Source organism: Dipodomys ordii, unplaced genomic scaffold (assembly GCF_000151885.1).
Source record: "Dipodomys ordii isolate 6190 unplaced genomic scaffold, Dord_2.0 Scaffold213, whole genome shotgun sequence".
In the NCBI taxonomy this organism is placed as follows: Eukaryota; Metazoa; Chordata; class Mammalia; order Rodentia; family Heteromyidae; genus Dipodomys; species Dipodomys ordii.
The window spans coordinates 341,809-362,227 of NW_012267429.1; the positions used below are offsets into that span (position 1 = coordinate 341,809).

Genomic DNA, 20,419 nt, shown 5'->3' on the forward strand with positions numbered 1-20,419 from the left:
AGATAGCGCCCAGGTCCAGAGTTCAAGCCCCACAACCAACAAAAAGAAAAAAGTCTCATAGACTTTCCTGCCTGGGCTGACGTTGAACTGTGCTCCTCGGATCTCAGCCTTCTGAGTAGGTAGGATGACAGAGATGAGACACTGCTGCCCAGCAAGTTAGATTTTAACTCACAGTTGAGAACTAACAACAGTGAGTTGTGCCTGCCTTGGTGAGGCGCTTCTGGAAGCATGCAGCCAGCTAGCCACCTCCTGGCAGCTGTGCTTGTCCCCTGGTGGCCTGAGATGCCCTCCATGACTTCCAGTGAGTTCATGGTCGAGGAGCATGAGCTGCGGAAGGAGAAGATCCAGGAGGACTACAATGACAAGTACTGGGACCAGCGGTACACCGTGGTGCCTCAGCAGATACCCTCCTTCCTGCAGAAGGTGGCGGGCAAGATCCTCAGCACAGGTGAGCGCAGCTGGAGAACTGGTGTCCTAGCTCCTGTGGCCTGGGAAGACTTAGCCAGCGTACTGACCACAGCGTGGAGAGGTCATATCCTTCTAACCCTGTGGCCTGGGGGCTGGGAAGGTGGCTCAGTGGTAGAGCGCTTGCCTTGTATGCATGAGGCCCTAGGTTCAATTCCCCAGCACCACATAAGCAAAAAGAAAAAAGCCGGAAGGGTGCTGTGGCTCAAGTGGTAGAGCGCTAGCCTTGAGCTGAAGAGCTGAGGGACAGCACCCAGGCCCAGAGTTCAGGCCCCACGACTGGACCCCTCCCTCCAAAAAAAATGAAACTAACCCTGTGGCCTGGGAAGACTTAGCCACCGTACTGACCACTTGTAGTTCCTATGCTCAGTGGAACCTGGCCTCTTTCTGTCCCTTGACTGGAAGGTTCTGTCTTTGGTTTCTAACTTCTAAAACTGTATCACTGGAGGAAAAACTACCAAGAACCCATGCCTGCTGGTTCAGCTGCCCTGTTAGTCCTGCCACACAGGTTAGGATTGATTTAGATACTGGGTGAGTCCCTCAGGGCCTTGCTCTATTAATTATGAGAGCTGAGCTAGAGTAGAAAGAGTGGAAGATGGTTTAGCAACCTGGTTGTCATAAGGCCCTTTTGAAATTATTCCTGGGCACTAGACTGGGAAAATGAAGACATGAAGAGCCACTACAGGTCCCCAGAGTTATTGGCCAGTCCCTTTGGGGACAATGCCTTTGCCTGGACCAAGCAAGTACAGGGCCGTGTCACGGCCAGTGCACTGCCCAGGGTTTGGCAGGGCCTGAGAGATACCAGCCTGAGATTCAAAGTGATAGTTTGTATCTGCCATCCTCTTTCAGGAAAATACCTAAATGTGGTCAGAGAGTGTGGCCGTGATGTTACCTGCCCGGTAGCCAAAGAGATCATCTACACACTCCAAGAGCGAGTGTACGTTGAGCAGATCGAGAAGGCATTCAACTATGCCAGCAAGGTGCTACTGGACTTCCTGATGGAGGAGAAGGAGCTAGTGGCACACTTGAGGTAGTTCTTTACTCGGTTACCATGGGTACCGCTTACCTTCTATGCATGAGTAGAATCTGTGATCATGGGGATGAGATTGGAGTGTTTCTCTTAGCAATCCTCATTTTTCTTTGTGAAAGTGGGCAAGCTGCCAGACTGTCTAGCTCATGGTACCATGTGTCCACTGAAGGGTGTGAAATAGACTGTGTGTTCCAGGGACTAGCCATACCTTCTCTGCCACAGCCCAAGTGGTAGTACCGTGTCCACCCCTCAGAGAGCTGCAGAGAACTACCCAAGCCCTCTCTTTTGTGGTGGTTGTGTGGAAGTCTGTGCACAGCCAGTATGCACAGTGCCCTCTCCCTGTGTGATGTGCTCAGTTCCTCTCCCTGTGTGATGAGCTCAGTTCCTCTCCCTGTGTGATGAGCTCAGTTCCTCTCCCTGTGTGATGAGCTCAGTTCCTCTCCCTGTGCAGTGAGCTCAGTTCCTCTCCCTGTGTGATGAGCTCAGTTCCTCTCCCTGTGTGATGAGCTCAGTTCCTCTCCCTGTGCAGTGTGCTCAGTTCCTCTCCCTGTGCAGTGTGCTCAGTTCCTCTCCCTGTGTGATGAGCTCAGTTCCTCTCCCTGTGTGATGAGCTCAGTTCCTCTCCCTGTGCCTGTGTGATGAGCTCAGTTCCTCTCCCTGTGTGATGAGCTCAGTTCCTCTCCCTGTGTGATGAGCTCAGTTCCTCTCCCTGTGCAGTGAGCTCAGTTCCTCTCCCTGTGTGATGTGCTCAGTTCCTCTCCCTGTGTGATGTGCTCAGTTCCTCTCCCTGTGCAGTGTGCTCAGTTCCTCTCCCTGTGCAGTGAGCTCAGTTCCTCTCCCTGTGTGATGAGCTCAGTTCCTCTCCCTGTGCAGTGAGCTCAGTTCCTCTCCCTGTGTGATGAGCTCAGTTCCTCTCCTGTGTGATGAGCTCAGTTCCTCTCCCTGTGCAGTGTGCTCAGTTCCTCTCCCTGTGCAGTGAGCTCAGTTCCTCTCCCTGTGTGATGAGCTCAGTTCCTCTCCCTGTGTGATGAGCTCAGTTCCTCTCCCTGTGCAGTGAGCTCAGTTCCTCTCCCTGTGTGATGTGCTCAGTTCCTCTCCCTGTGCAGTGTGCTCAGTTCCTCTCCCTGGGTGATGAGCTCAGTTCCTCTCCTTGTGTGATGTGCTCAGTTCCTCTCCCTGTGCAGTGAGCTCAGTTCCTCTCCCTGGGTGATGAGCTCAGTTCCTCTCCCTGTGTGATGTGCTCAGTTCCTCTCCCTGTGTGATGTGCTCAGTTCCTCTCCCTGTGTGATGAGCTCAGTTCCTCCTCCCTGTACAGGTCCATCAAGCGCTACTTCCTGATGGACCAGGGTGACTTCTTTGTGCACTTCATGGACCTCACTGAGGAAGAGCTCAGGAAGCCAGTGGAGGACATCACACCCACGCGTCTGGAGGCACTGCTGGAGTTGGCCCTGCGGATGAGCACTGCCAACACGGATCCCTTCAAAGATGACCTCAAAGTGAGTGCTGTTTCTAAGCACAGCACCCCACTTCTGAGACACTGGATGTAAGCACACAGTAGGGCCCAGCTCAACCCAGCACTGACCAAAAGGCCAAGGACTTGTGCTGTGTGTTCTTCCTCATTCCAGAACCTTCTAGATACTTCAGCATCTCCTGAGGGTTGGATACGTCAGGTCTCCTGAAGGCTGCTGGCCTGGGGTCCCCGTGTCAGGTCAGGCTGGCCTTGCAGAATGCATGTGGACATGCCCCTGCTCCCGTCCTTGCCAGGGCTTGGGGAGCAGAGTGGGTTCTTTGGTGCCTGGTGGACATTGGTCCGTCTTTATTGGAGACTAGTCATGGGTCTGTCTCCTGCTAGTTGATGTTACTGAGAACTCTGACTTCTTTTTCCTTCTGCTTTTTATTTTTTTGTGGATTAACTTTCATTAGTTATATAGGGGATTTCACTGTGTTTATAACATATTCCAGTCTCCCCTCTCCCCTTTCCCTTCCTAAAACAATCTCAACAGTTCTCATGGTTTGATTTCATACTTGCAAACAATTTATTTCAACCCTGTTTCATCCTCTTCCTGTATTCAGAACTCCAGCTTCTAGTCTATCCTAGCCACCTGTATGCAGTGCTTACTCTAGAAGAATGATTTCAATCCTAACAGACTTGGTTTATCTGATTCTTCTTGAGGCTCAACAGGAGGCATTTAAAAGGCAGCAGTGTTTTTCTCTTCCACTTTAATGGGAGGTGTTGGGGATTGAGCACTAGTCTTACACATGCTGGGCAAATGCTCTGCTACTGAGCCACCACACTCACAGCCTAACTTTTGAACTCCCACTTAGTTGACTTTGTTGTTGTTATTGTTGGTCATGGGGCTTGAACTCTGGGCCTGGGTGCAGTCCCTCAGCTCTTCAGCTCAAGGCAAGCTCTCTACCAACTTGAGCCACAGTGCCACTTCCGGTTTTCTAGTGGCTTATTGGAGATAAGAGTCTCACAGACTTTCTTGCCCAGGCTGGCTTTGAACCCTAATGCTCAGATCTCAGCTTCCTGAGTAGCTAGGATGACAAGTGTGAGCCACCAGCACTTGGTGGTATTTGAATTTTTAAGCTGGCCTCTAATACTTAAAAGAGTCAGGGTGTAGCTTAGTGGTAGGACACTTGGTAAGTATGAACAGGACTCTGGTTCCATTCCCAGACCCTTAAAAGAAATTCATACCATCTCAGTATTCAGGAACTTTGTTACTTTTCCAACCCATGATGCAGGGGTAAGTATAGGTAAGGAATGACTAGTTTTTTCCTCTAAGAATTGGACACTTTGATTTTTCTCCCCCAAGATTGACTTGATGCCTCATGACCTCATCACTCAGCTTCTGCGAGTTCTGGCCATTGAGACCAAGCAGGAGAAGGCCATGACCCACGCCGACCCCACCGAGCTCACTCTGAGCGGCCTGGAGGCCTTCTCCTTCGACTACATGGTCAAGTGGCCCCTGTCACTGATCATTAACAGGTGAGCCCTAGGCCGCCCGGAGCCGGGTCTGTGGGACAGAGACACCCTGCATGGTGTGTGGAGGCGTTGTCTCCAGGGCACCCTGTAACTCCCTTCCCCGGTGTCTGACACACCGTGCAGGAAGGCACTCACGCGCTATCAGATGCTCTTCCGGCACATGTTCTACTGTAAGCACGTGGAGAGGCAGCTGTGCAGTGTCTGGATCAGCAACAAGACCGCCAAGCAGCACACACTGCACTCAGCCAAGTGGTACGTCGTGCACACTTTCCCGTCCCTCCGAGGGTGGTTTCATGCTTAGATCTTTGAAAAGCTGTTGCGAGAGTCACATTAGCTTGTGTGCTAGTGTGATGCGTCTGCTTCATGACTTGGGAACATGGCATGGTACCACGGTTGACCCTGCAGGCGTGGCCCACCCTTAGACCTGGGTCAGTCTGCAGGTCAAAGCCCCTTTCAGGGGAAAAGCCTCTGCTCCCTCTTCTAAGCATGCAGCGGTGTGTGGGGGCTCCTCTGCTAGAGGTCCTTTGTACATTGGTCTTGGATTAGATGGGATTTGAAGAAAAGGTTGATGGAAAACTTAGTCGACAATTTCTAAAGCACAGAATGTGAAGTCTGCTGTGGGGTGGCTGCTGGCGTTCGCTTGCCTCCAGGGTGGCTGGTCTGTGCTCCACATGCACTGACTTTGCCGGACGTGTGAGCGTTGGGCTGGCCAGCATGCTTCCCTGCGGTCCTGATGCAGCCACCGGCTCCAGCTCCTTGTCAGTCAGCACTGGCACGCATCAGAGCTGCAGGAAACCTCCCTGCCAGAGGAGCGACCATCTGCACATCACTTCCCTGTAACTCTCTGTGTACTCAGGTTTGCCAGCGCTTTCACTCTGCGGCAGCGCATGCTCAACTTTGTTCAGAATATTCAGTACTACATGATGTTTGAAGTGATGGAACCAACCTGGCACATCCTTGAGAAAAACCTGAAATCCGTGAGTTTGTGCTTCCATGGAGGGTAGCATTTGGAAGCTCCTTGCCAGCCAGGGTGGACTTCACAGCAGTCTCCAGAGCCACACGTGTCCAGGTGTCAGAGACCGCAGGCGCACATCTGTAGTCCGCGCCTGCCCTTCTCAGCCAAGGAGGAGGCTGAGACGAGGGCACACAGCCTCAAGTTCATTCAGAGAGCCACTGCAGATAGTTGCTTCTTTGTATCATGGTGGATGTGAGAGTTGTTGAGAGAGGGAGAGACAAATAAGTAACCCCCATGAGGTAGGTACATTTGAACTATGAACTCCTGTGTAAGTGAAAGCTCACCTCGGCAGACCTGAAGGCCATGTGCACCTAATGTCTTCAGCGAACCATTCTGAGAGAATAGTCTTGGGTTCTTCTTCTTCTTTTTTTTTTTTTTGCTTATGTGGTGCTGAGGAATCGAACCCAGGGCCTCATGCATTGCAAGGCAAGCGCTCTACCACTGAGCCACCTTCCCAGCCCCCTTAGGTTACTCTTAACAGTGCTGAGTTTCAGCCCTTTCTTCCCAGGCCTCGAACATTGACGATGTCCTTGGCCACCACACAAGCTTCCTGGACAATTGCTTGAAGGACTGTATGTTGACCAACCCTGAGCTGCTGAAGGTCTTCTCCAAGCTCATGTCTGTGTGCGTTATGTTCACCAACTGCATGCAGGTAAGAGTGGTCCCAGGTGTGGGCAGGTGCAGGGCAGTGCGGGTCGGTGGTGGGGGGGCACATGGGCAGGCGGGGCAGGAGCCGGCATCTAGACGTAGCCCTGTCAGCATCCCCGCTGCGCTGAGCTCCCAGGTCTTCATGGTGAGTGTGTTCTTTCTTGGGGCCCTTTGCTGGGCATGGGCAGAGCCGCCTGCTGCCTCATTCTTCCCACTTTACCCCAGTACTGGCCTCTGTCCTGAGCATCTTCTAAGCCTTTGATTTTTTTTTTCTCCCCAGAATTTGAATACCCATTTCTGTTAAGTATCTCTCGGATGCTTGTTGCAATTAGTTACCTTAAAACATTGTGCTGAAAATGAGTGTTGGATGGTAAAGGGGCAGCCAGGGCCACGGGGCTAGAAGGTGCTAGGGGTGGAGTAGGGCACTCTGCAGGTAGCACTTGGGAAAGTGTCAGGACAAGGCAGATGGGAGATGTAGGTGGTAGCAGGTTACGGAGGGAAGGGCAGGCCTCTGGACTCCATCCCTCAGGCTCTAGAAGCCATGTTGAGTGCATCCTGGACTCCATCCCAGATTCCATCCCTCAGATATCCAACTTGAGTCCATTCTAGCGGCCCAGAAGCCAGGTTGAGTTTCCAAATAGGGAAACAGCATGGGAAAACTTACGGAAGTCAATGAAAACACTCTGAAAAGTGGACCAGGGAGTTTGTGAGCGTAGCCAAGGTCCTCTTACCTGAAATCTCCCAGAGATGCTCTCCTGCCTGTGTCTGTCGGGTGCAACTCCAAACACCTGGTGTTTGTGCAGAGCTGTGAAAGTAACTAACAGAAGCCTTTGTTCATGGCCTCATTGCCAGAAGTTTACACAGAGCATGAAACTGGACAGCGAGCTGGGCACCATGCTGGGGCCACCAGGGGAGGCTGAGCGGGCAGAGGAACGTCCCCAGAAGGACCCTGTTCGGAAGGTGTGTGGCCTCAGAGTTTGTCTGCTAAGACCGTTTCTCCTAGTCATCTGTGGCATGGCGTCAGCATTAGCACCACTGAGGAGAACAAACCACTCCCCACCTGGTCCTGCAGGCCCCTCCCCCTTGATGGGACACAGACGCCTGAGTTGGGTTCCGTTCCGGCCAGAGCAGGGCTTTGTCTGCTGCACAGCCTGAGCCTCTCCAGCCCTCTGGGTTCCAGGGTGTCGTATAGCCAACTCTAAGACAAGGGCTGTAGGGGATAGACCTGGGCACCCTGGAGTTGGCAAGGTTGGCCACCAGCACGGACACGGATTAAAGCAGGGCTTAAGCTGGGTGCGGGTGGCTCCCGCCTGTAATCCTAGCTACTCAGGAGGCTGTGATCTGAGGCTCATAGCCTGGGCAGGGAAGTTTGTGAGACTCTTATCTCCAATTAATCACAAAAAACAAAACAAAACAAAAAAACCAAAAACTGAAAGTGGAGTTATGGCTTAGGTAGACTGTTAGCCTTGAGCAAAAATTCCCTGAAGAGTGGCACCCAGGCTGAGTTCAAACCCCGGGACTGGCACAAAGCACACACACACACAGTTAAGCAAGCCCCTTCCTGTGTGTCTGAGGCACAGAATGGGAGTGTGGGCCAAAGCCAGGAGAGGTAGGTGGCAGGATTCATCCCTCGTTCTGAGAAGACAGCATTAGCAAGATAATCTGACGTAAAGAGGGGACCCACACTACTGCACTGCTGGGGCTTCCGTCCTGAGCCTGGAGAATCGTCAGATACGGTGGGTGACCGTTGCCTAAAGCACTTCGACATGTCTTGTAGAAGTCTTAGGAGCCGTCTTTTATCTCACAAAACTGTCCTGGAACTCATATCCCGGATTCAAAACCAAGGGAAGGAGGAAGACGTGCTGTGCAGCTATGGGCTCGGGAGAGGCTGAAGCCTGGCCGCTGGCCGCTCACCCTGCTGGGCTTCGTTTCTAGCACCTGGCTGAGCCCGTGGACACCCCTCAGCTGGCTTCCGGCTTTGAGGCCACCATCAACAACTTTGACAAGAATTTTTCCACTCACCTTCTTGACCTGCTGGCCCGCCTGAGCGTCTACAGCACCAGTGCCTGGGAGCACGGCATGGCCAGCGTCATCTCCAGGTGAGTGCTGCCCTCCACCCGCAAGCTGGCTCCGTCTCCTCACCCAACCCTCCCTCTCTGTAGGCAGTGGTCGGCTGAGCGCAGACGAAGGAAACGGGGCTGTGGGTTTCTCTGATGGGGTTGGGAGGAGGAGAGGGGACCCAGATTCTGCCAGGAAGCAATGCTGCCCTTGGGAAAGGATCTGTTTATATCTTGGGATCACCTGGGGTACCCTTAGGCCCCCATATCAGTCAGTATTGGGGTGACAGGAGTCTTGGCATCTAGAAGCTGGGAGAAAGGGCTATATCTGTATTGGCAACTGTGCCCTCCTGGAGACAATCCTGCGTTCAAGCTTTTAGGTTTCATTGGTTTTCAAGTCACCGTCTCCATATTGTGTGGAGCCAAGGGGCCACCTGAGCTGAGACAAGAGGAAATGGAGGAGGCCGTGGGTCAGCTCTGTCATTGGTGCTCACCGGTTTGGGCGACACAGGACTGTGCGTGGCAGCCCATGGCAGGCGGTCTCCTGTGGGTTGCATCCATCCTGTGGCTACGCCCTGCTCTCTCCAGGAGAGCCTCAGCTTCACTTTCCCAAACCCACAGGCTGGACTTCAACGACTTCTATGCAGAGCGGCTAGGGCGCCTGGAGCGCCTGTCTGCAGAGAGGAGCCAGAAGGCCGGTCCCCCGGCGCCCCTCCTGCGCGGGACCTCGGCCCCGGCCCCCAGGGTGGCCGTCTCTGCTCAGTAGCAGTGACAGCACCGGCAGCATGTGGGAGAATTACTTGGGGCCAGCTGGTGCCATGGTGCATGTGGCCCAAGAATTTGTGCTGAAATGTTCCTGGAATACACGAGCTGCGTGTTATTACTGCTTAAATATAGTTTGAGTTCCCATCTTGGCTCAGCATATTTATTTTCTCAAGGTGTTGAGTTTTGTTTTAAACGCTTCTAGACCATAGTGAAGGCTCCCTAAGTGTATCTGTCTCTTTAAAAAGAAAAATCCACCTTTTGCGTGTGTGGTTTCCTCTTGACCAGATGCGGTTGTGTGGGGGAGATGTGGCCTGGGGCCTGGTACTGTGCTTGCTGCAGACACTAGGAGGCAGCAGTGTGCTTTGCTGTGTGTTGCTCCTTTCTGGGAGTCGGACTCCCGTCTTACCAGATACCTCCCTTGGCTCCCCGTGTCCATCAGCATCCCCCGGATGTCCTCAGTGAGCTGGTGTGACACTAGCCCTCCAGGACATCCTGTTCTGGTCATGCTGCTGGCTGAGCTGCCTCTTCTGGCTGAATTTCAAGCTCATTTCTAAAGGGCTTCAGCACCGGGGAAGGCTCATGAGGAGGAAGCGGGCACAGAGGAGATGCAGGGTGGCAGCTTGGCCATAGTGCCTAGCAGAGCGTAGAGCGGGGCCCTCCCGGGGAACTATGTCCATTCCCATCAGTGCCACAGAGTTAAGGGCCAGACTAGGCCTGCAGCTAACAGCCCCCAAACGATGTTCCCTGGCTTCTAAACCCACATCAGCTAGGCCGAGGGTCTGTCCTGGGGGTGGGGGGTGGCCCTCGTCATGACCCGGGGTCTTGGTGGGATGCCATCCTTCGAGTGTGAAATCCTGTGCGTTTGGCTTCACCTACATCAGATTGGCTAACTTGGGAGCAGTAATGCATGTTTTGTTTTCCTTGAATGCCATTTGTAGTATGTTGCCTTAAACTCTCCTGATGTCACACTTAGAACACAAGGCACAGAAGAAAAGCGTTTAAAGTCCTCTGTGGGCTAGAGTCTTCCTTACCCAGCAGCCCTGCCTGCTGCTCTCTCAAACTGGGGTCTTAGCACTAGGCACCCCAGGCAGCAGACACCTCTGTGAGATGCCCCACACCTGGGCTGCCGGGGTGCAGTTCTGACTGGTGGCATTGATGTCAGGCAGCAGTGTGACAGAACCTCTGCTGCCCAGCTTAGACCCTCCAGTCCAGTCCCCATTGTGAAGTCCAAGACCAGCCTTGCCCAGGAGAGAGGCCAAACTGCCAAGCCCTGCCCAGAAGACAGGGGCTTCCCTTCCCCCTGTGGTTGGTTGTGAAGCTGTGGGGTCAGCCCACACCTGCGCCCAGGAAGCTGGGCCACAGTGGAGGACATGGCCGCAGGGCAAATGGGCTTGGCCACTGCCCCAAGAGTCCTGGGTTGTCGGGCGGAAGGGGCCCACCTGGAGAAGCTGGGAGCCAGGATGCAGTGGGTGAGCTGCAAGCTTCCATCTAGGGCAGCCCCCCCAGGACATGAGCAGAAACCAGGGCCAGACAGGAAGTCTGGCCTGAAGGGCTCCTGCCTGGGGCTAGGACTGGCCTGCTGGAGCCCCGCAGGAGCCTGCCTGTCAGCCACCGCCTGGGCTGGGGGCCTGCCTGTCTCCCACTTCCCCAGGCCCTGTCTGCCGGGTTGGATTGGGCACCGTGGGGCGGGGAGGTGTGGTCTCCGGGCTCCGTACTCACTTCATTCTTGGCCCAGGAAGTGGAGTGAGAGGGTCTCCGCCTCTGAAACCTGGCAGAGTCATTTCCCCTCCACAGCCCCCCCTGCCTGACACGCCCCACCGAGCCCGAGGGGTGGGGCTTCCCCACGGGGCAGGGAAATGCAGAACTGAAGCCAGTGGCCCCGTTTGGTCCATTCCCTTCCCCAGCCCCATCAGTTTGGCCCACAGTTATGGGAAGCCAGAGAAACGAACAGCTTAGCAAAGGGACACTGGGAAGTACAGGAAGGTGTGGAGTTGCCCCAGGCTGCACTGTGGACAGCTGGGAGCCAAGGGCTGGGTCACGCAGCCCAGGTGTTAGTGCCCTGCCCCGACACCCAGCGATTGGCTGGCTGCGACCTCGGGGCGGGGCATGCTGAAAGAAACGGGGCTGGGACCAGGCGCGGGTCAGGAACCCTGAGCCGGATCCCACCATGCGCTGTCTGCAGCTCTGGCTGGTCTGTGTCCTTTGGCCGCAGGGTGAGTGGAGCTCCCCCAGGGCGTGGGGATGGCCCTGGTGGGCAGGTTGCTTGGTCCTTGAAGCTGGTCTGGAGCAATGGGTACATTAGGTGGCCACTAAACGGAGAGCCCAGGATGCTGCGGAAGCCAGAGGTAAAGAGGGAGGGGTGAGAGAAGTCTGGCTACTGGTCAGCCACCCTTGGACCTAGCAGGGTGAGGGCTTCTGACTGGTCTCCTGAGGCTAAGGAGCCTCAGCCAAGGGGCTTGGGAGTGGGGTTTGTGGCCTTTTCTAGCCAAGCAGGGATGGGAGCTGGTGCCCCAGCAGTGAGGGGACCTGTCTCCCTCCGCGTGGGGCCTGCTGGGTGGCTGGTGTGGAAACCCCTTGCTAAGAGGTGTCCTGCCTGTGCCAGGGCCGCTTTTCCCGTTGCTTCTCATTCCCACAGGCTCTGTCTTGTTGTTTAAGAGGGGCAGAGTTGCCTGGGGTAGGGGGTCTCCAGAGCTGCCTCTGACCCCTGAGACTCCCGGTCTGTTGGTCTGGTACCAGGGAGATTGTAGTTCTTGGGAGGGAGCTGGGGAGGATTGCCGTCTTGTTCCTCAATCAGATGTGCTCTGAAGCTAGAGGAGATGGTAGACCTGCCCGGGGTCTGTACCCTTCCTGGGTAGGCCCGGCGGGCTCCCCGAGGGCTGAGGGGAAGGGCCCTAGGCACTGTGGGGTGTAGCAGGCTCAGTCTGCCTCCTGGAGGGAGTCACAGAGTCCTCACCTGAGCCCCGGGGTCAGACCTGCTGGCTCTGGGGGCCCCCCCACTGATGCCCCAGAGGAGGGGTGGGCCCAGGTGAGATGCCCCCGCTGAGCCTCCTGACGCCCCCCCCTCTCGCAGCAATCGCCCTGGGGTCTCCTTTGCCACATGTGGAGCAGTATGAGGTAGTATGGCCTCAGCGCCTACCTGGGCCCCGAGCCCGCCGAGCCCTCCTGTCCCCCGCGGTAAGTCTTTGCTGTCACCGGCAGGCTGGCCTCTCAGCCTGTTTCTGTAGAGGGGTGGAGTGGACATCCTGGGCTGTCCTGCAGAACTCTGGCTCTGAGGATAAGCTCTCAGGGCTGGAAGTCCTCTTAAGCTGGCCTGCACTGCTGGCCTGACCCTGACGGCTCCTTCCTCTGGCCCCAGCCTACGGCAGAGCCTGGGGCATCCAGATTGGGCCCTGGGACAACCTCCTTCAGGGCCTCTGCCAGCCCAACCTGGAGGAGCTGTTAGCACCAAGAAAGGGGCCGGGCAACCACTTCTGCTGGCCCGGGACACACCCCAGTTTCACTTGGCGGGGTGATTCATCAGATTCCTCTTGAGTAGAGGGATGGCTCACCGCAGGCCTCAGCGTGTGTCATGACACACTGCCTGGGGCTCTGCCTGGGCCGTGACACACCTTCCTGGGCCTCTGCCTGGGTCATGGACACTGCCCAGGTCCTCTGGCTGGACTGGAATTCCCCTAGGCTGGGAAATAGCACAGCCCCGGGGCTAAGGGGAGGCTGCTGGTCCTGGCCTTAGCTTGGCACCCAGGGAACCTGTCTGCTGTCCTAGGCTCTAACCCCACTCCTTGGGGCACTGAGAGGGCAGGCCACGGAGCAGGCCTCTACCTCCAGGGCTCTGCTGGAGCGTGGGCCTGGACCCATTCCCTCTGCTTCCTCTGAAAAGGCGTCGTCACATCCTTGTAGACAGAAACTGGGACCTGGAAGGCCAAGAAGCCCTGGGTCCCCCACTCCAGCCCCCAAGAGACAGGCTCTTTCTGCCAGAACAGCCCAGCCCAGTTCCAGCAGCTTCTGGCCTCCCCTGGGAGAGGGCCCCTGGGGCTTTCCCGGCCTGGAGAACACTCACTCTGAACCCCCATCCAGGGCCTGTACCCAGAGAGTGTGCGCTATGTGCTTGGGGCTGGAGGCCGTACCTTTACCCTGAACCTGCGGAAGAACCGGTGAGCTGGGTCTGTCCCTCAGGCTGAGTGGGTGGTACGAGGTCTTCATCCTGTCTGCTGGGCACCCGGTCCCCCCACACAGGAGACCAGGGGAGACAAGGCCATGGGCTCTAATCGCTCTCTTGTAGGGCTCTGCTGGGCTCAGGCTACACTGAGACCTTCTTGGCTGCCAATGGGTCTGAGGTGACAGAGCAGCTCCCGGAGCAGGTACAGAGACGAGCCCTCTGGGGGCGGGCGGGCGACGGCGCAGCAGACCGGTGACCCCTCTCCCTCCTCCCCAGGACCACTGCCTGTACCAGGGCCACGTGGAGGGCCACCAGGACTCCGCTGCCAGCCTCAGCACCTGCTCCGGCCTCAGGTGAGTGCTGCAGATACGCCTTTGCCACGCCCCGTGGAATCACAGAGGTCCGAGGACGCTGGGGAGGCAGCCCTGGCACCCGAGCACCCCGTGCACCCTTGACCCTGTGGGAGGAAGTGCCGGGCACCAGATGGGCTGGTGAGGATGTGCTGTCAGTACCCACTGTTAGCCAGGCACCTGTGGCTCACGCCTGTCACCCTTGCTGCTCAGGAGGCTGAGATATTAGAGTTGGGGTTCAAAGCCAGCCCAGGCAGGAAAGTCTATGGGACTCATCTCCAGTTAACCACCCAAGAAAGAGCTGCAAGTGGAGCTGTAGCACAGGTGATAGAATGTTAGCCTTGAGCCACAAATAGGGACAGCGCCCAGGCTGTCTGAGGACCGGCACCAAAACAAAACAAAGCAAAAGACCTCAAAACACCACTCACCTGGATCTCCCCCTCAGGGGTTTCTTCAAGGTGAGCTCCGCCGTCCACCTGATTGAGCCTCTGGACGGGAACACTGGGGACGGGCCGCACGCAGTGTACCAGGCCAAGCACCTGAAGCAGCGGGCTGGGGCCAGCTGTGGGGTCAGTGAAACCAGCCTGGACAACCTCCTGGGGATGCGGGTTTCCGCAGCCTCCAGGCCTCACTACAGGGTGAGCAACTCCATCCCCGCCTGGTCGTGCTGCCACAGGCCCCGCGCTTAGGCTCGGCCTTACTGTTTGCAGTAGTTGTCCACGAGCCGGGGAGCCTGGGCGTAGCTTAGCCTCACAGCTCAGAGACACCTCTGCGCACAGAGCTGTGCAGCCGAGCCTGGCCACACGGAGCCGAGGCTGGGCTCTGGGTCAGGCGCGGACCGCGGCGTTGATGACTCGTTTCTTCCCCAGGGCCAGCTGCTGTCCCCGGAGACCCACTATGTGGAGATGTATGTGGTCACAGACAGCGTGGAGGTAGGGCCCCGGGGCGGGCCGGGCCGGGTGGCTGGGACAGAGGGGCTGGGCTCCAGCCTGGCCGGGCCGGGCGGCTGGGACAGAGGGGCTGGGCTCCAGCCTGGCCGGGCCGGGCGGCTGGGACAGAGGGGCTGGGCTCCAGCCTGGCCGGGCCGGGCGGCTGGGACAGAGGGGCTGGGCTCCAGCCGGGCCGGGCCGGGCGGCTGGGACAGAGGGGCTGGGCTCCAGCCTGGCCGGGCCGGGCGGCTGGGACAGAGGGGCTGGGCTCCAGCCGGGCCGGGCCGGGCGGCTGGGACAGAGGGGCTGGGCTCCAGCCTGAGTGTCCTGTGTTTCTAGCTCCAGCAGTTTAGGACCAGGGAAGCCGTGCGCAGCCGGGTGCTGGAGGTGGTCAACCATGTGGACAAGGTCGGCAGCGCCGTCCCGGGCTTCTCCTGGGCCCATCAGACCCCCTGGAGGGGGAGGGGAGCCGAGGCCCGCTCTACCCGGCCCTTACTCCCTCTGCCCTCGGCAGAGCCCGGACCAGGCCGAGTGTTCGTTCGTGCCTTAGTCTGACCCCAGGGCTTCCCGTCTTCTGCAGCTCTACCAGGAACTGAATTTCCGTGTAGTCCTGGTGGGCCTAGAGATCTGGAGCAGGGACAAGATCTACATTAGCCCTCATGCCAACGTCACACTGGATAACTTCCTGTCCTGGCGGGAACGGACCCTGCTGGGCCGGCATCACCACGACAACGTGCAGCTCATCACGTGAGTGGACGGCTGGCCGCTCGGCCTCCAGGGCAGGCTGCCCGGGAGAGCCGAGGGGAGGGCGGCGCCCAGCAGCCGCCTGAGGGCCGCGTGTCCTGCTTGTTCCTAGGGGAAGGGACTTCGTCGGGGCCACCGTGGGGCTGGCCCGCGTGTCAGCCGTGTGCTCCCGGGACTCGGGGGCTGTGAACCAGGTGAAGAGAACCCCTTGCTGGCTTTGTCAGCGGGCTGCCATCCGGAAACCGGGCTTCGGCCTCTCCTGGGCTGTGGGGGGAAGCCCTGGGTGCCAGGGGCAGCTGGCAGAGGCCTCACGAGCGCTGTCACCACAGGACCACAGCCACAGCGCCCTTGGTGTGGCGTCCACCATGGCCCACGAGCTGGGTCACAACCTGGGCATGAACCACGACGAGAACATCCCAGGCTGCTACTGCCCGGCGTCGAGGGAGGACGGAGGCTGCGTCATGGCGGGCAGCCTGAGGTGTCAGCGGGCAGAGCCGTGGGGAGGGTGGGGCGTGGGCCGGGGCCCTCCCTGACCGCATCACTCCTGCCCTCAGCTCCAAGTTCCCCAAGGTGTTCAGCCACTGCAGCCGGACTGACGTGCAGGAGCTGGTGGAGATGCCATACACCATCTGCCTGGCCAACGCCCCAGACCTGGACACGCTGGTGGGCGGCCCGGTGTGTGGAAACCTGTTTGTGGAGCACGGGGAGCAGTGTGACTGCGGCAGCCCCGAGGTAGGCCCTGCGCCCGTGCGCCCGCCGCCGCCCCAGTCCTGGGGGAGGGCGTCTCCTGGGCCGGAGTCCTGTGCGCCACCGCGCAGCGGCCTTCGGGGTCACAGGTCACCCTTCTCCTTTGATCCCAACAATGCTAAGGCAGGCAGAGGGCTGCGACCCCGCCAGTGGCCGGCGGGCCTGGACTCCTAGCCGCGTCCAGCCCCGGCGCAGTGGCTTAGCCATTGTCCCCCCAGGACTGTCAGAACCCCTGCTGCAATGCCACTACCTGCCAGCTGGCCGAGGGGGCCGAGTGTGCCTATGGCAGCTGCTGCCACAGTTGTAAGGTGAGTAGGACTCACAGGACCCCCAGGGCCGGGGACACCGGCCTCACCTGGGCCTGTCCCACGCGAGCTTCTCTGGGGCTGCAGGTGAAGCCAGCCGGCGAGCCCTGCCGCGTGCAGAGGGATGAGTGTGACCTGGAGGAGTTCTGTGACGGCCGGCAGCCAACATGCCCCAAGGATGCCTTCCGGGAGAACGGCACGCCCTGTCCCGGGGGCTACTGCTTCAATGGCAGCTGCCCCAGCTTGGACCGGCGGTGCCAGGAGCTGTGGGGACCAGGTGAGGGCGCATGAAGGCCGGACGTGGGGCCGCCTGCGGGCCGCTGTGGCCTCGACCAGACCAACCTGTCCCAACCCCAGGTGCCCAGGCTGCAGCGGACATCTGCTTCACCCACAGCATTCCTCTGGGCTGCCAGGGCCCGATCCTCTCTGGCAGAGGCAGGTGAGTATCCAGGCTGGACTGCGACCTGGACCCACTGGACGGCTGGCCTGCAGGGTCATCCCAGGAGCGTTGGGGTCAGGCCACGTGAGGAAGGCGGCTCTCTGGGGCTTCTCCCTGCCTTCCAGACTCCAGCTTGAGCTGGGGGTCCTCCTGGGAAAGGGGAGGGATGGGCTCTGGGCCCCCGGCACCGCGCCGCAGTGGCGGCCTGCCTGGGACCACGGCCGTCCCTCTGCCCACAGGATCAACAGCTGTGGAACTCTGTACTGCATGGGCGGGCTGAGGCCCCCCGAGCGAGGGTCCTGTGTCTTCCCCTCCCCCGGAGGCCCCTGCCGAGCTCTCGTCATGGACAGCAGCCTCACCCGCTATGAGCCTGTGCCCGAGGGCACCAGGTGTGGAGAGGGGAAGGTGCGTGAGCCCCACCCCAGGGCCACGGGTCCTGGACACGGCCCGTCCAAGGCCCTCCTCAGACCACTTCCAAGCTCGGGCTGCAGCTGGCGCGGGCCGGTGGGTGGGGCCGTGCCTGTCCCCAGCTGGTGTCTGCATGTTCTTTCTGGGGGGACTTGAACTCACAGCCTCATTTATCAGACAGGCGCTTTGCCACTGAGCCGTCCTTCTTGTCCCCCAGTCAGTTGCTTGGAGACCACTGTCACCCCCAAAGCCTGTCCTGAGCCTCCAGGCTCAGCGAGCAGCTGAGGCCGTCCCCCGAGGGCTGACGCAGGGTGCCCTGGGCAAGGCACCCATACACCTGGGGTTAGGCTTTGGGTTTTAAGGACAGCGTCCCTAGTGGTGCACAGCCCTGACCAGAGACTCTCTCCCCCAGGTCTGCTGGAAGGGGGTCTGCCAGGACCTCAGTGTCTATGGAGAGCAGAACTGCTCTGCCCAGTGCCACAACCACGGGGTACGTGTGGTCCGAGGAGCAGTGCCCGCTCGCCCGTGGTGCCCGCACTGGGCTGTGCCACGGCCTGGGTCTGGCGGTCCTGTGGCACGGGCAGCGGCGCAGCGGTGCAGGGGTGGAGGCTCAGCCCAGCGTGGATGTCCGGAGACGAGGCCTTGGCTGCCTGATGATGTGGTCACTGGGCAGCCCTCCGCCTCGGGGAGGCCGGGCGGGCGGGGGTAAGGGGCTGTTCCAGGGCTGCGTGCCGGACGGCCCGCTGCCTGTGAGCTGCCCACTCTGAGGCCCAGCGTTCTTCCAGGTGTGCAACCACAAGAGAGAGTGCCACTGCCACCTCGGCTGGGCGCCACCCTACTGTGCAGGCCGACTGACGGACGCACAGACAGGTGGGCCTGGGGCACAGGAGGGGGGGTGGGCCCCGGGCACAGGAGGGGGTGGGCCCCGGGCACAGGAGGGGGTGGGTTCTGGGCACAGGAGGGCGTGGGTTCTGGGCACAGGAGGGGGTGGGCCCGGGCACAGGAGGGGGTGGGCCCCGGGCACAGGAGGAAAGGAGGGCTGGCAGCCCCGAGCACTGACCTGAAGGTGGCCAGGGCAGAGCCCGCGCCTCACCTCCGAGAGAGGATGGCCTCACGTCTTCCCCAAGCCACATCCTCCCACGTGGCTGGAGAGCTGGGAGGGCTGGGGCCAGGCGTGGGCTCAGAACATGGCTGAGAGGGCAGAAAGGCCGTCCTTTCCCGGGCCCTCCACCCTGGCCTGGCTGACGTGAGGCTGTGTCTCCCAGGCCCTGGGAGCCCTCCGCTCTGGGGGCTGGTGGCCCTGGTGCTGCTGGCCGCCGTGGTCGCCCTGGCAGGTGTCATCATCCACCACAAGGTCCGGAGGAGGTGAGGACATGCTTGTTGTGATATGTCTGCCCCCAGATGCGCATTTCCTGTGTTGGTGTAACTTCTGCAACTGTTAGGAAATGGCTTCCTCTGTTGTTCGAGGATGAAAAAGAAAAATCACTGTGTTGCAGAAGGGCTGGGCCCAGGCAGAACCCAGGGTTCCCCAGGCCTAGGGCCTGGGCTGGATGGTGAGGAGGTTTCTAGGATCCACTGGGCTCGGGAGTCTACTTGAGGGAAGGGTGATAGGCCGTAGTAAATCCAGAGGTGAGCTTGGACTCCTTTCAGCCCCAACCAGGCCCGTGTGTGCTCTGCTAGGCTCCAGTGTGCTCTTGGCCTGCTGGGCCTGCCTGTCCGTGACCATTCCTTGCAGCCTGTATGCTGTCTGCAGATTAGAAACCCTAGCTAGGCTCCATAGGGGCTGAGTTTAGGAGCCCCAAAGCCTGTCCAGGAACATGGCTAGGTAATTGTCTTCTTCCCGTGGTGGTGGTGGTGCTGGGGTTCGAGCTGAGGACCTCATATTTGCTAGGCAGGTGTTCTCCCGTGTGAATCATCCCTCCAGCCTGACAATGGCCTCTTTTTTCCTTCCAGGGGTGTTGTGCCTGAGGCCGCGGGACTCCCCAACCCTCTGTTCTATGGAAGAAGCAGAGGCATGTCAGCCAAGGAGCACGTTCGAGGGCCCCCAGGGCTGGCTTCCACCTGCAGCAGGCAGCCCCCCAAGCCCACACTGGTCCCCAAGAGGCCCCCACCTGCGGTGAGCACTGTCCTCCACTAGGTTCACGAGCTGCAGTAATGGGACCTGCAGGTCCCTCACCCTCCTGCCCAGAGTGTGGTGCCTGGGGTTGGTGAAGCCCTGTCACAGCCGGTGCACAGGCCGTCACCCCTGGAGAAGCAGCCTGGGTGCTAGGGGTTGCCTTCCAAGGACTGCACTGCGAGTCTGCCTTTGACCTCAGAGCTCTGAGATCTTTGACCTGGCAGGTCTGGGGGTGTTCAGCCTTGGGTTCTGAAAAGAAGGACCCTTGCTGCTCCTGATGGTTGGGATGGGGACAGATGGCACATGGGGAGCTCAGGCATGGTCCCCCCCCACCACACGGGGACTTTGCTTCCTTCCTCTCTGAGAGGCGTGGAACCTGGGTCCTGGTGTGGAGAGGCTTTCTGGGTGGGGTGTGCGCAGCCCTGCTCCTAGATCCAAGCCCACAGCCCTGTCCCCTGCAGCCTCCCGCCGCCATGTCCAGTCCAGCCGCCGCAGTCCCTGTCTATCCCCAGCAGACACCGGACCAGGTGAGCCCTGGTGGGGGGCGGGGGGGGCTAAGCGTTCTGGAGGTATGCAAACATTTTGGGAAATGGAGGCCAGTTGGCCAGAATCTGCAGACCCAGGCCAGCAAAGCGGCTGCTTTACAGGGAGGGCAAGACATGAGCAGAACCTAACAGATTTGGCAAGCTTCGGCCGTGGGCAGGCTGGTCTGTGGGTTCAAACTCCCCACTTCTTCCCTACCAGCTCCAGCTGCCGCCACCTGCCAAGCCCCTCCCAAAGCTGAAGCCCACGCAGGTAAGGTGACACCCGCCATCTCTCAGACCAGGGACCAGCCAGCCTCACCAATATAAGGCAGTCACCCCGATACTTCCCTTGTGAAGTGGCTTTGGAAATTGAAAGTTCTTTAAAAAATGTGACTCACCCAAGCCATGCAAATCAAGCTGGGGTTGAATTCCCCTCCAGCAGGGCTCCCTGCCCCTGGGCTAACCCTGGCACCACGCTGCCATCCTCAATGCAAGACATTTGGTTGGAGTGGATGGAGGCTTTCCCAGATGTGTACCTGGGGAAGGAAGGGCTAGCCCTGGGGCCAGGGGGGCCTTGTGCCTTACACAGAGATGACCCGTGGTGACACATGATGATGTGGTGTTGTCTGGCTGCTCCCAGTGAGCTTTGTTGTGAATGAATGAACAATACTAGGAGGCATGTGCTGCTTTCTAGGCTTTTCCTCTCTTTGAACTTTGACATAACAGTAGTAATAT

The 20,419-nt window shown here is 58.9% G+C and overlaps 2 protein-coding genes across 3 annotated transcripts in view; both read left to right on the forward strand.

Moving 5' to 3' along the window:
* Tubgcp2 (tubulin, gamma complex associated protein 2) overlaps window positions 1–9,115 on the forward strand; it is a 20,938-nt gene extending 11,823 nt beyond the window's left edge. Inside the window, exons 8-17 of one of the 2 annotated variants that reach the window (XM_013035498.1) lie at window positions 303–448; window positions 1,315–1,495; window positions 2,811–2,991; window positions 4,312–4,484; window positions 4,605–4,733; window positions 5,338–5,458; window positions 6,005–6,148; window positions 6,997–7,104; window positions 8,080–8,243; window positions 8,823–9,115. In XM_013035498.1, the coding sequence (XP_012890952.1) occupies window positions 303–448; window positions 1,315–1,495; window positions 2,811–2,991; window positions 4,312–4,484; window positions 4,605–4,733; window positions 5,338–5,458; window positions 6,005–6,148; window positions 6,997–7,104; window positions 8,080–8,243; window positions 8,823–8,967 (1,492 nt within the window). In that variant the 3' untranslated portion in view covers window positions 8,968–9,115. The remainder of the gene's footprint in view (window positions 1–302; window positions 449–1,314; window positions 1,496–2,810; window positions 2,992–4,311; window positions 4,485–4,604; window positions 4,734–5,337; window positions 5,459–6,004; window positions 6,149–6,996; window positions 7,105–8,079; window positions 8,244–8,822) is intronic. The other variant, XM_013035499.1, reaches the window with a different exon arrangement.
* A 1,745-nt stretch (window positions 9,116–10,860) lies between these two features.
* Adam8 (ADAM metallopeptidase domain 8) overlaps window positions 10,861–20,419 on the forward strand; it is a 13,947-nt gene continuing 4,388 nt past the window's right edge. The window contains exons 1-22 of the mRNA XM_013035500.1: window positions 10,861–11,179; window positions 12,037–12,140; window positions 13,041–13,117; window positions 13,246–13,324; window positions 13,399–13,475; window positions 13,918–14,110; window positions 14,342–14,404; window positions 14,741–14,809; window positions 14,982–15,148; window positions 15,258–15,339; window positions 15,475–15,623; window positions 15,700–15,877; window positions 16,111–16,200; window positions 16,285–16,474; window positions 16,555–16,636; window positions 16,876–17,041; window positions 17,457–17,534; window positions 17,830–17,914; window positions 18,310–18,409; window positions 18,998–19,160; window positions 19,622–19,687; window positions 19,905–19,955. Coding sequence (XP_012890954.1) covers window positions 11,134–11,179; window positions 12,037–12,140; window positions 13,041–13,117; window positions 13,246–13,324; window positions 13,399–13,475; window positions 13,918–14,110; window positions 14,342–14,404; window positions 14,741–14,809; window positions 14,982–15,148; window positions 15,258–15,339; window positions 15,475–15,623; window positions 15,700–15,877; window positions 16,111–16,200; window positions 16,285–16,474; window positions 16,555–16,636; window positions 16,876–17,041; window positions 17,457–17,534; window positions 17,830–17,914; window positions 18,310–18,409; window positions 18,998–19,160; window positions 19,622–19,687; window positions 19,905–19,955 — 2,355 coding nt within the window. The 5' untranslated portion in view covers window positions 10,861–11,133. The remainder of the gene's footprint in view (window positions 11,180–12,036; window positions 12,141–13,040; window positions 13,118–13,245; window positions 13,325–13,398; window positions 13,476–13,917; window positions 14,111–14,341; window positions 14,405–14,740; window positions 14,810–14,981; window positions 15,149–15,257; window positions 15,340–15,474; window positions 15,624–15,699; window positions 15,878–16,110; window positions 16,201–16,284; window positions 16,475–16,554; window positions 16,637–16,875; window positions 17,042–17,456; window positions 17,535–17,829; window positions 17,915–18,309; window positions 18,410–18,997; window positions 19,161–19,621; window positions 19,688–19,904; window positions 19,956–20,419) is intronic.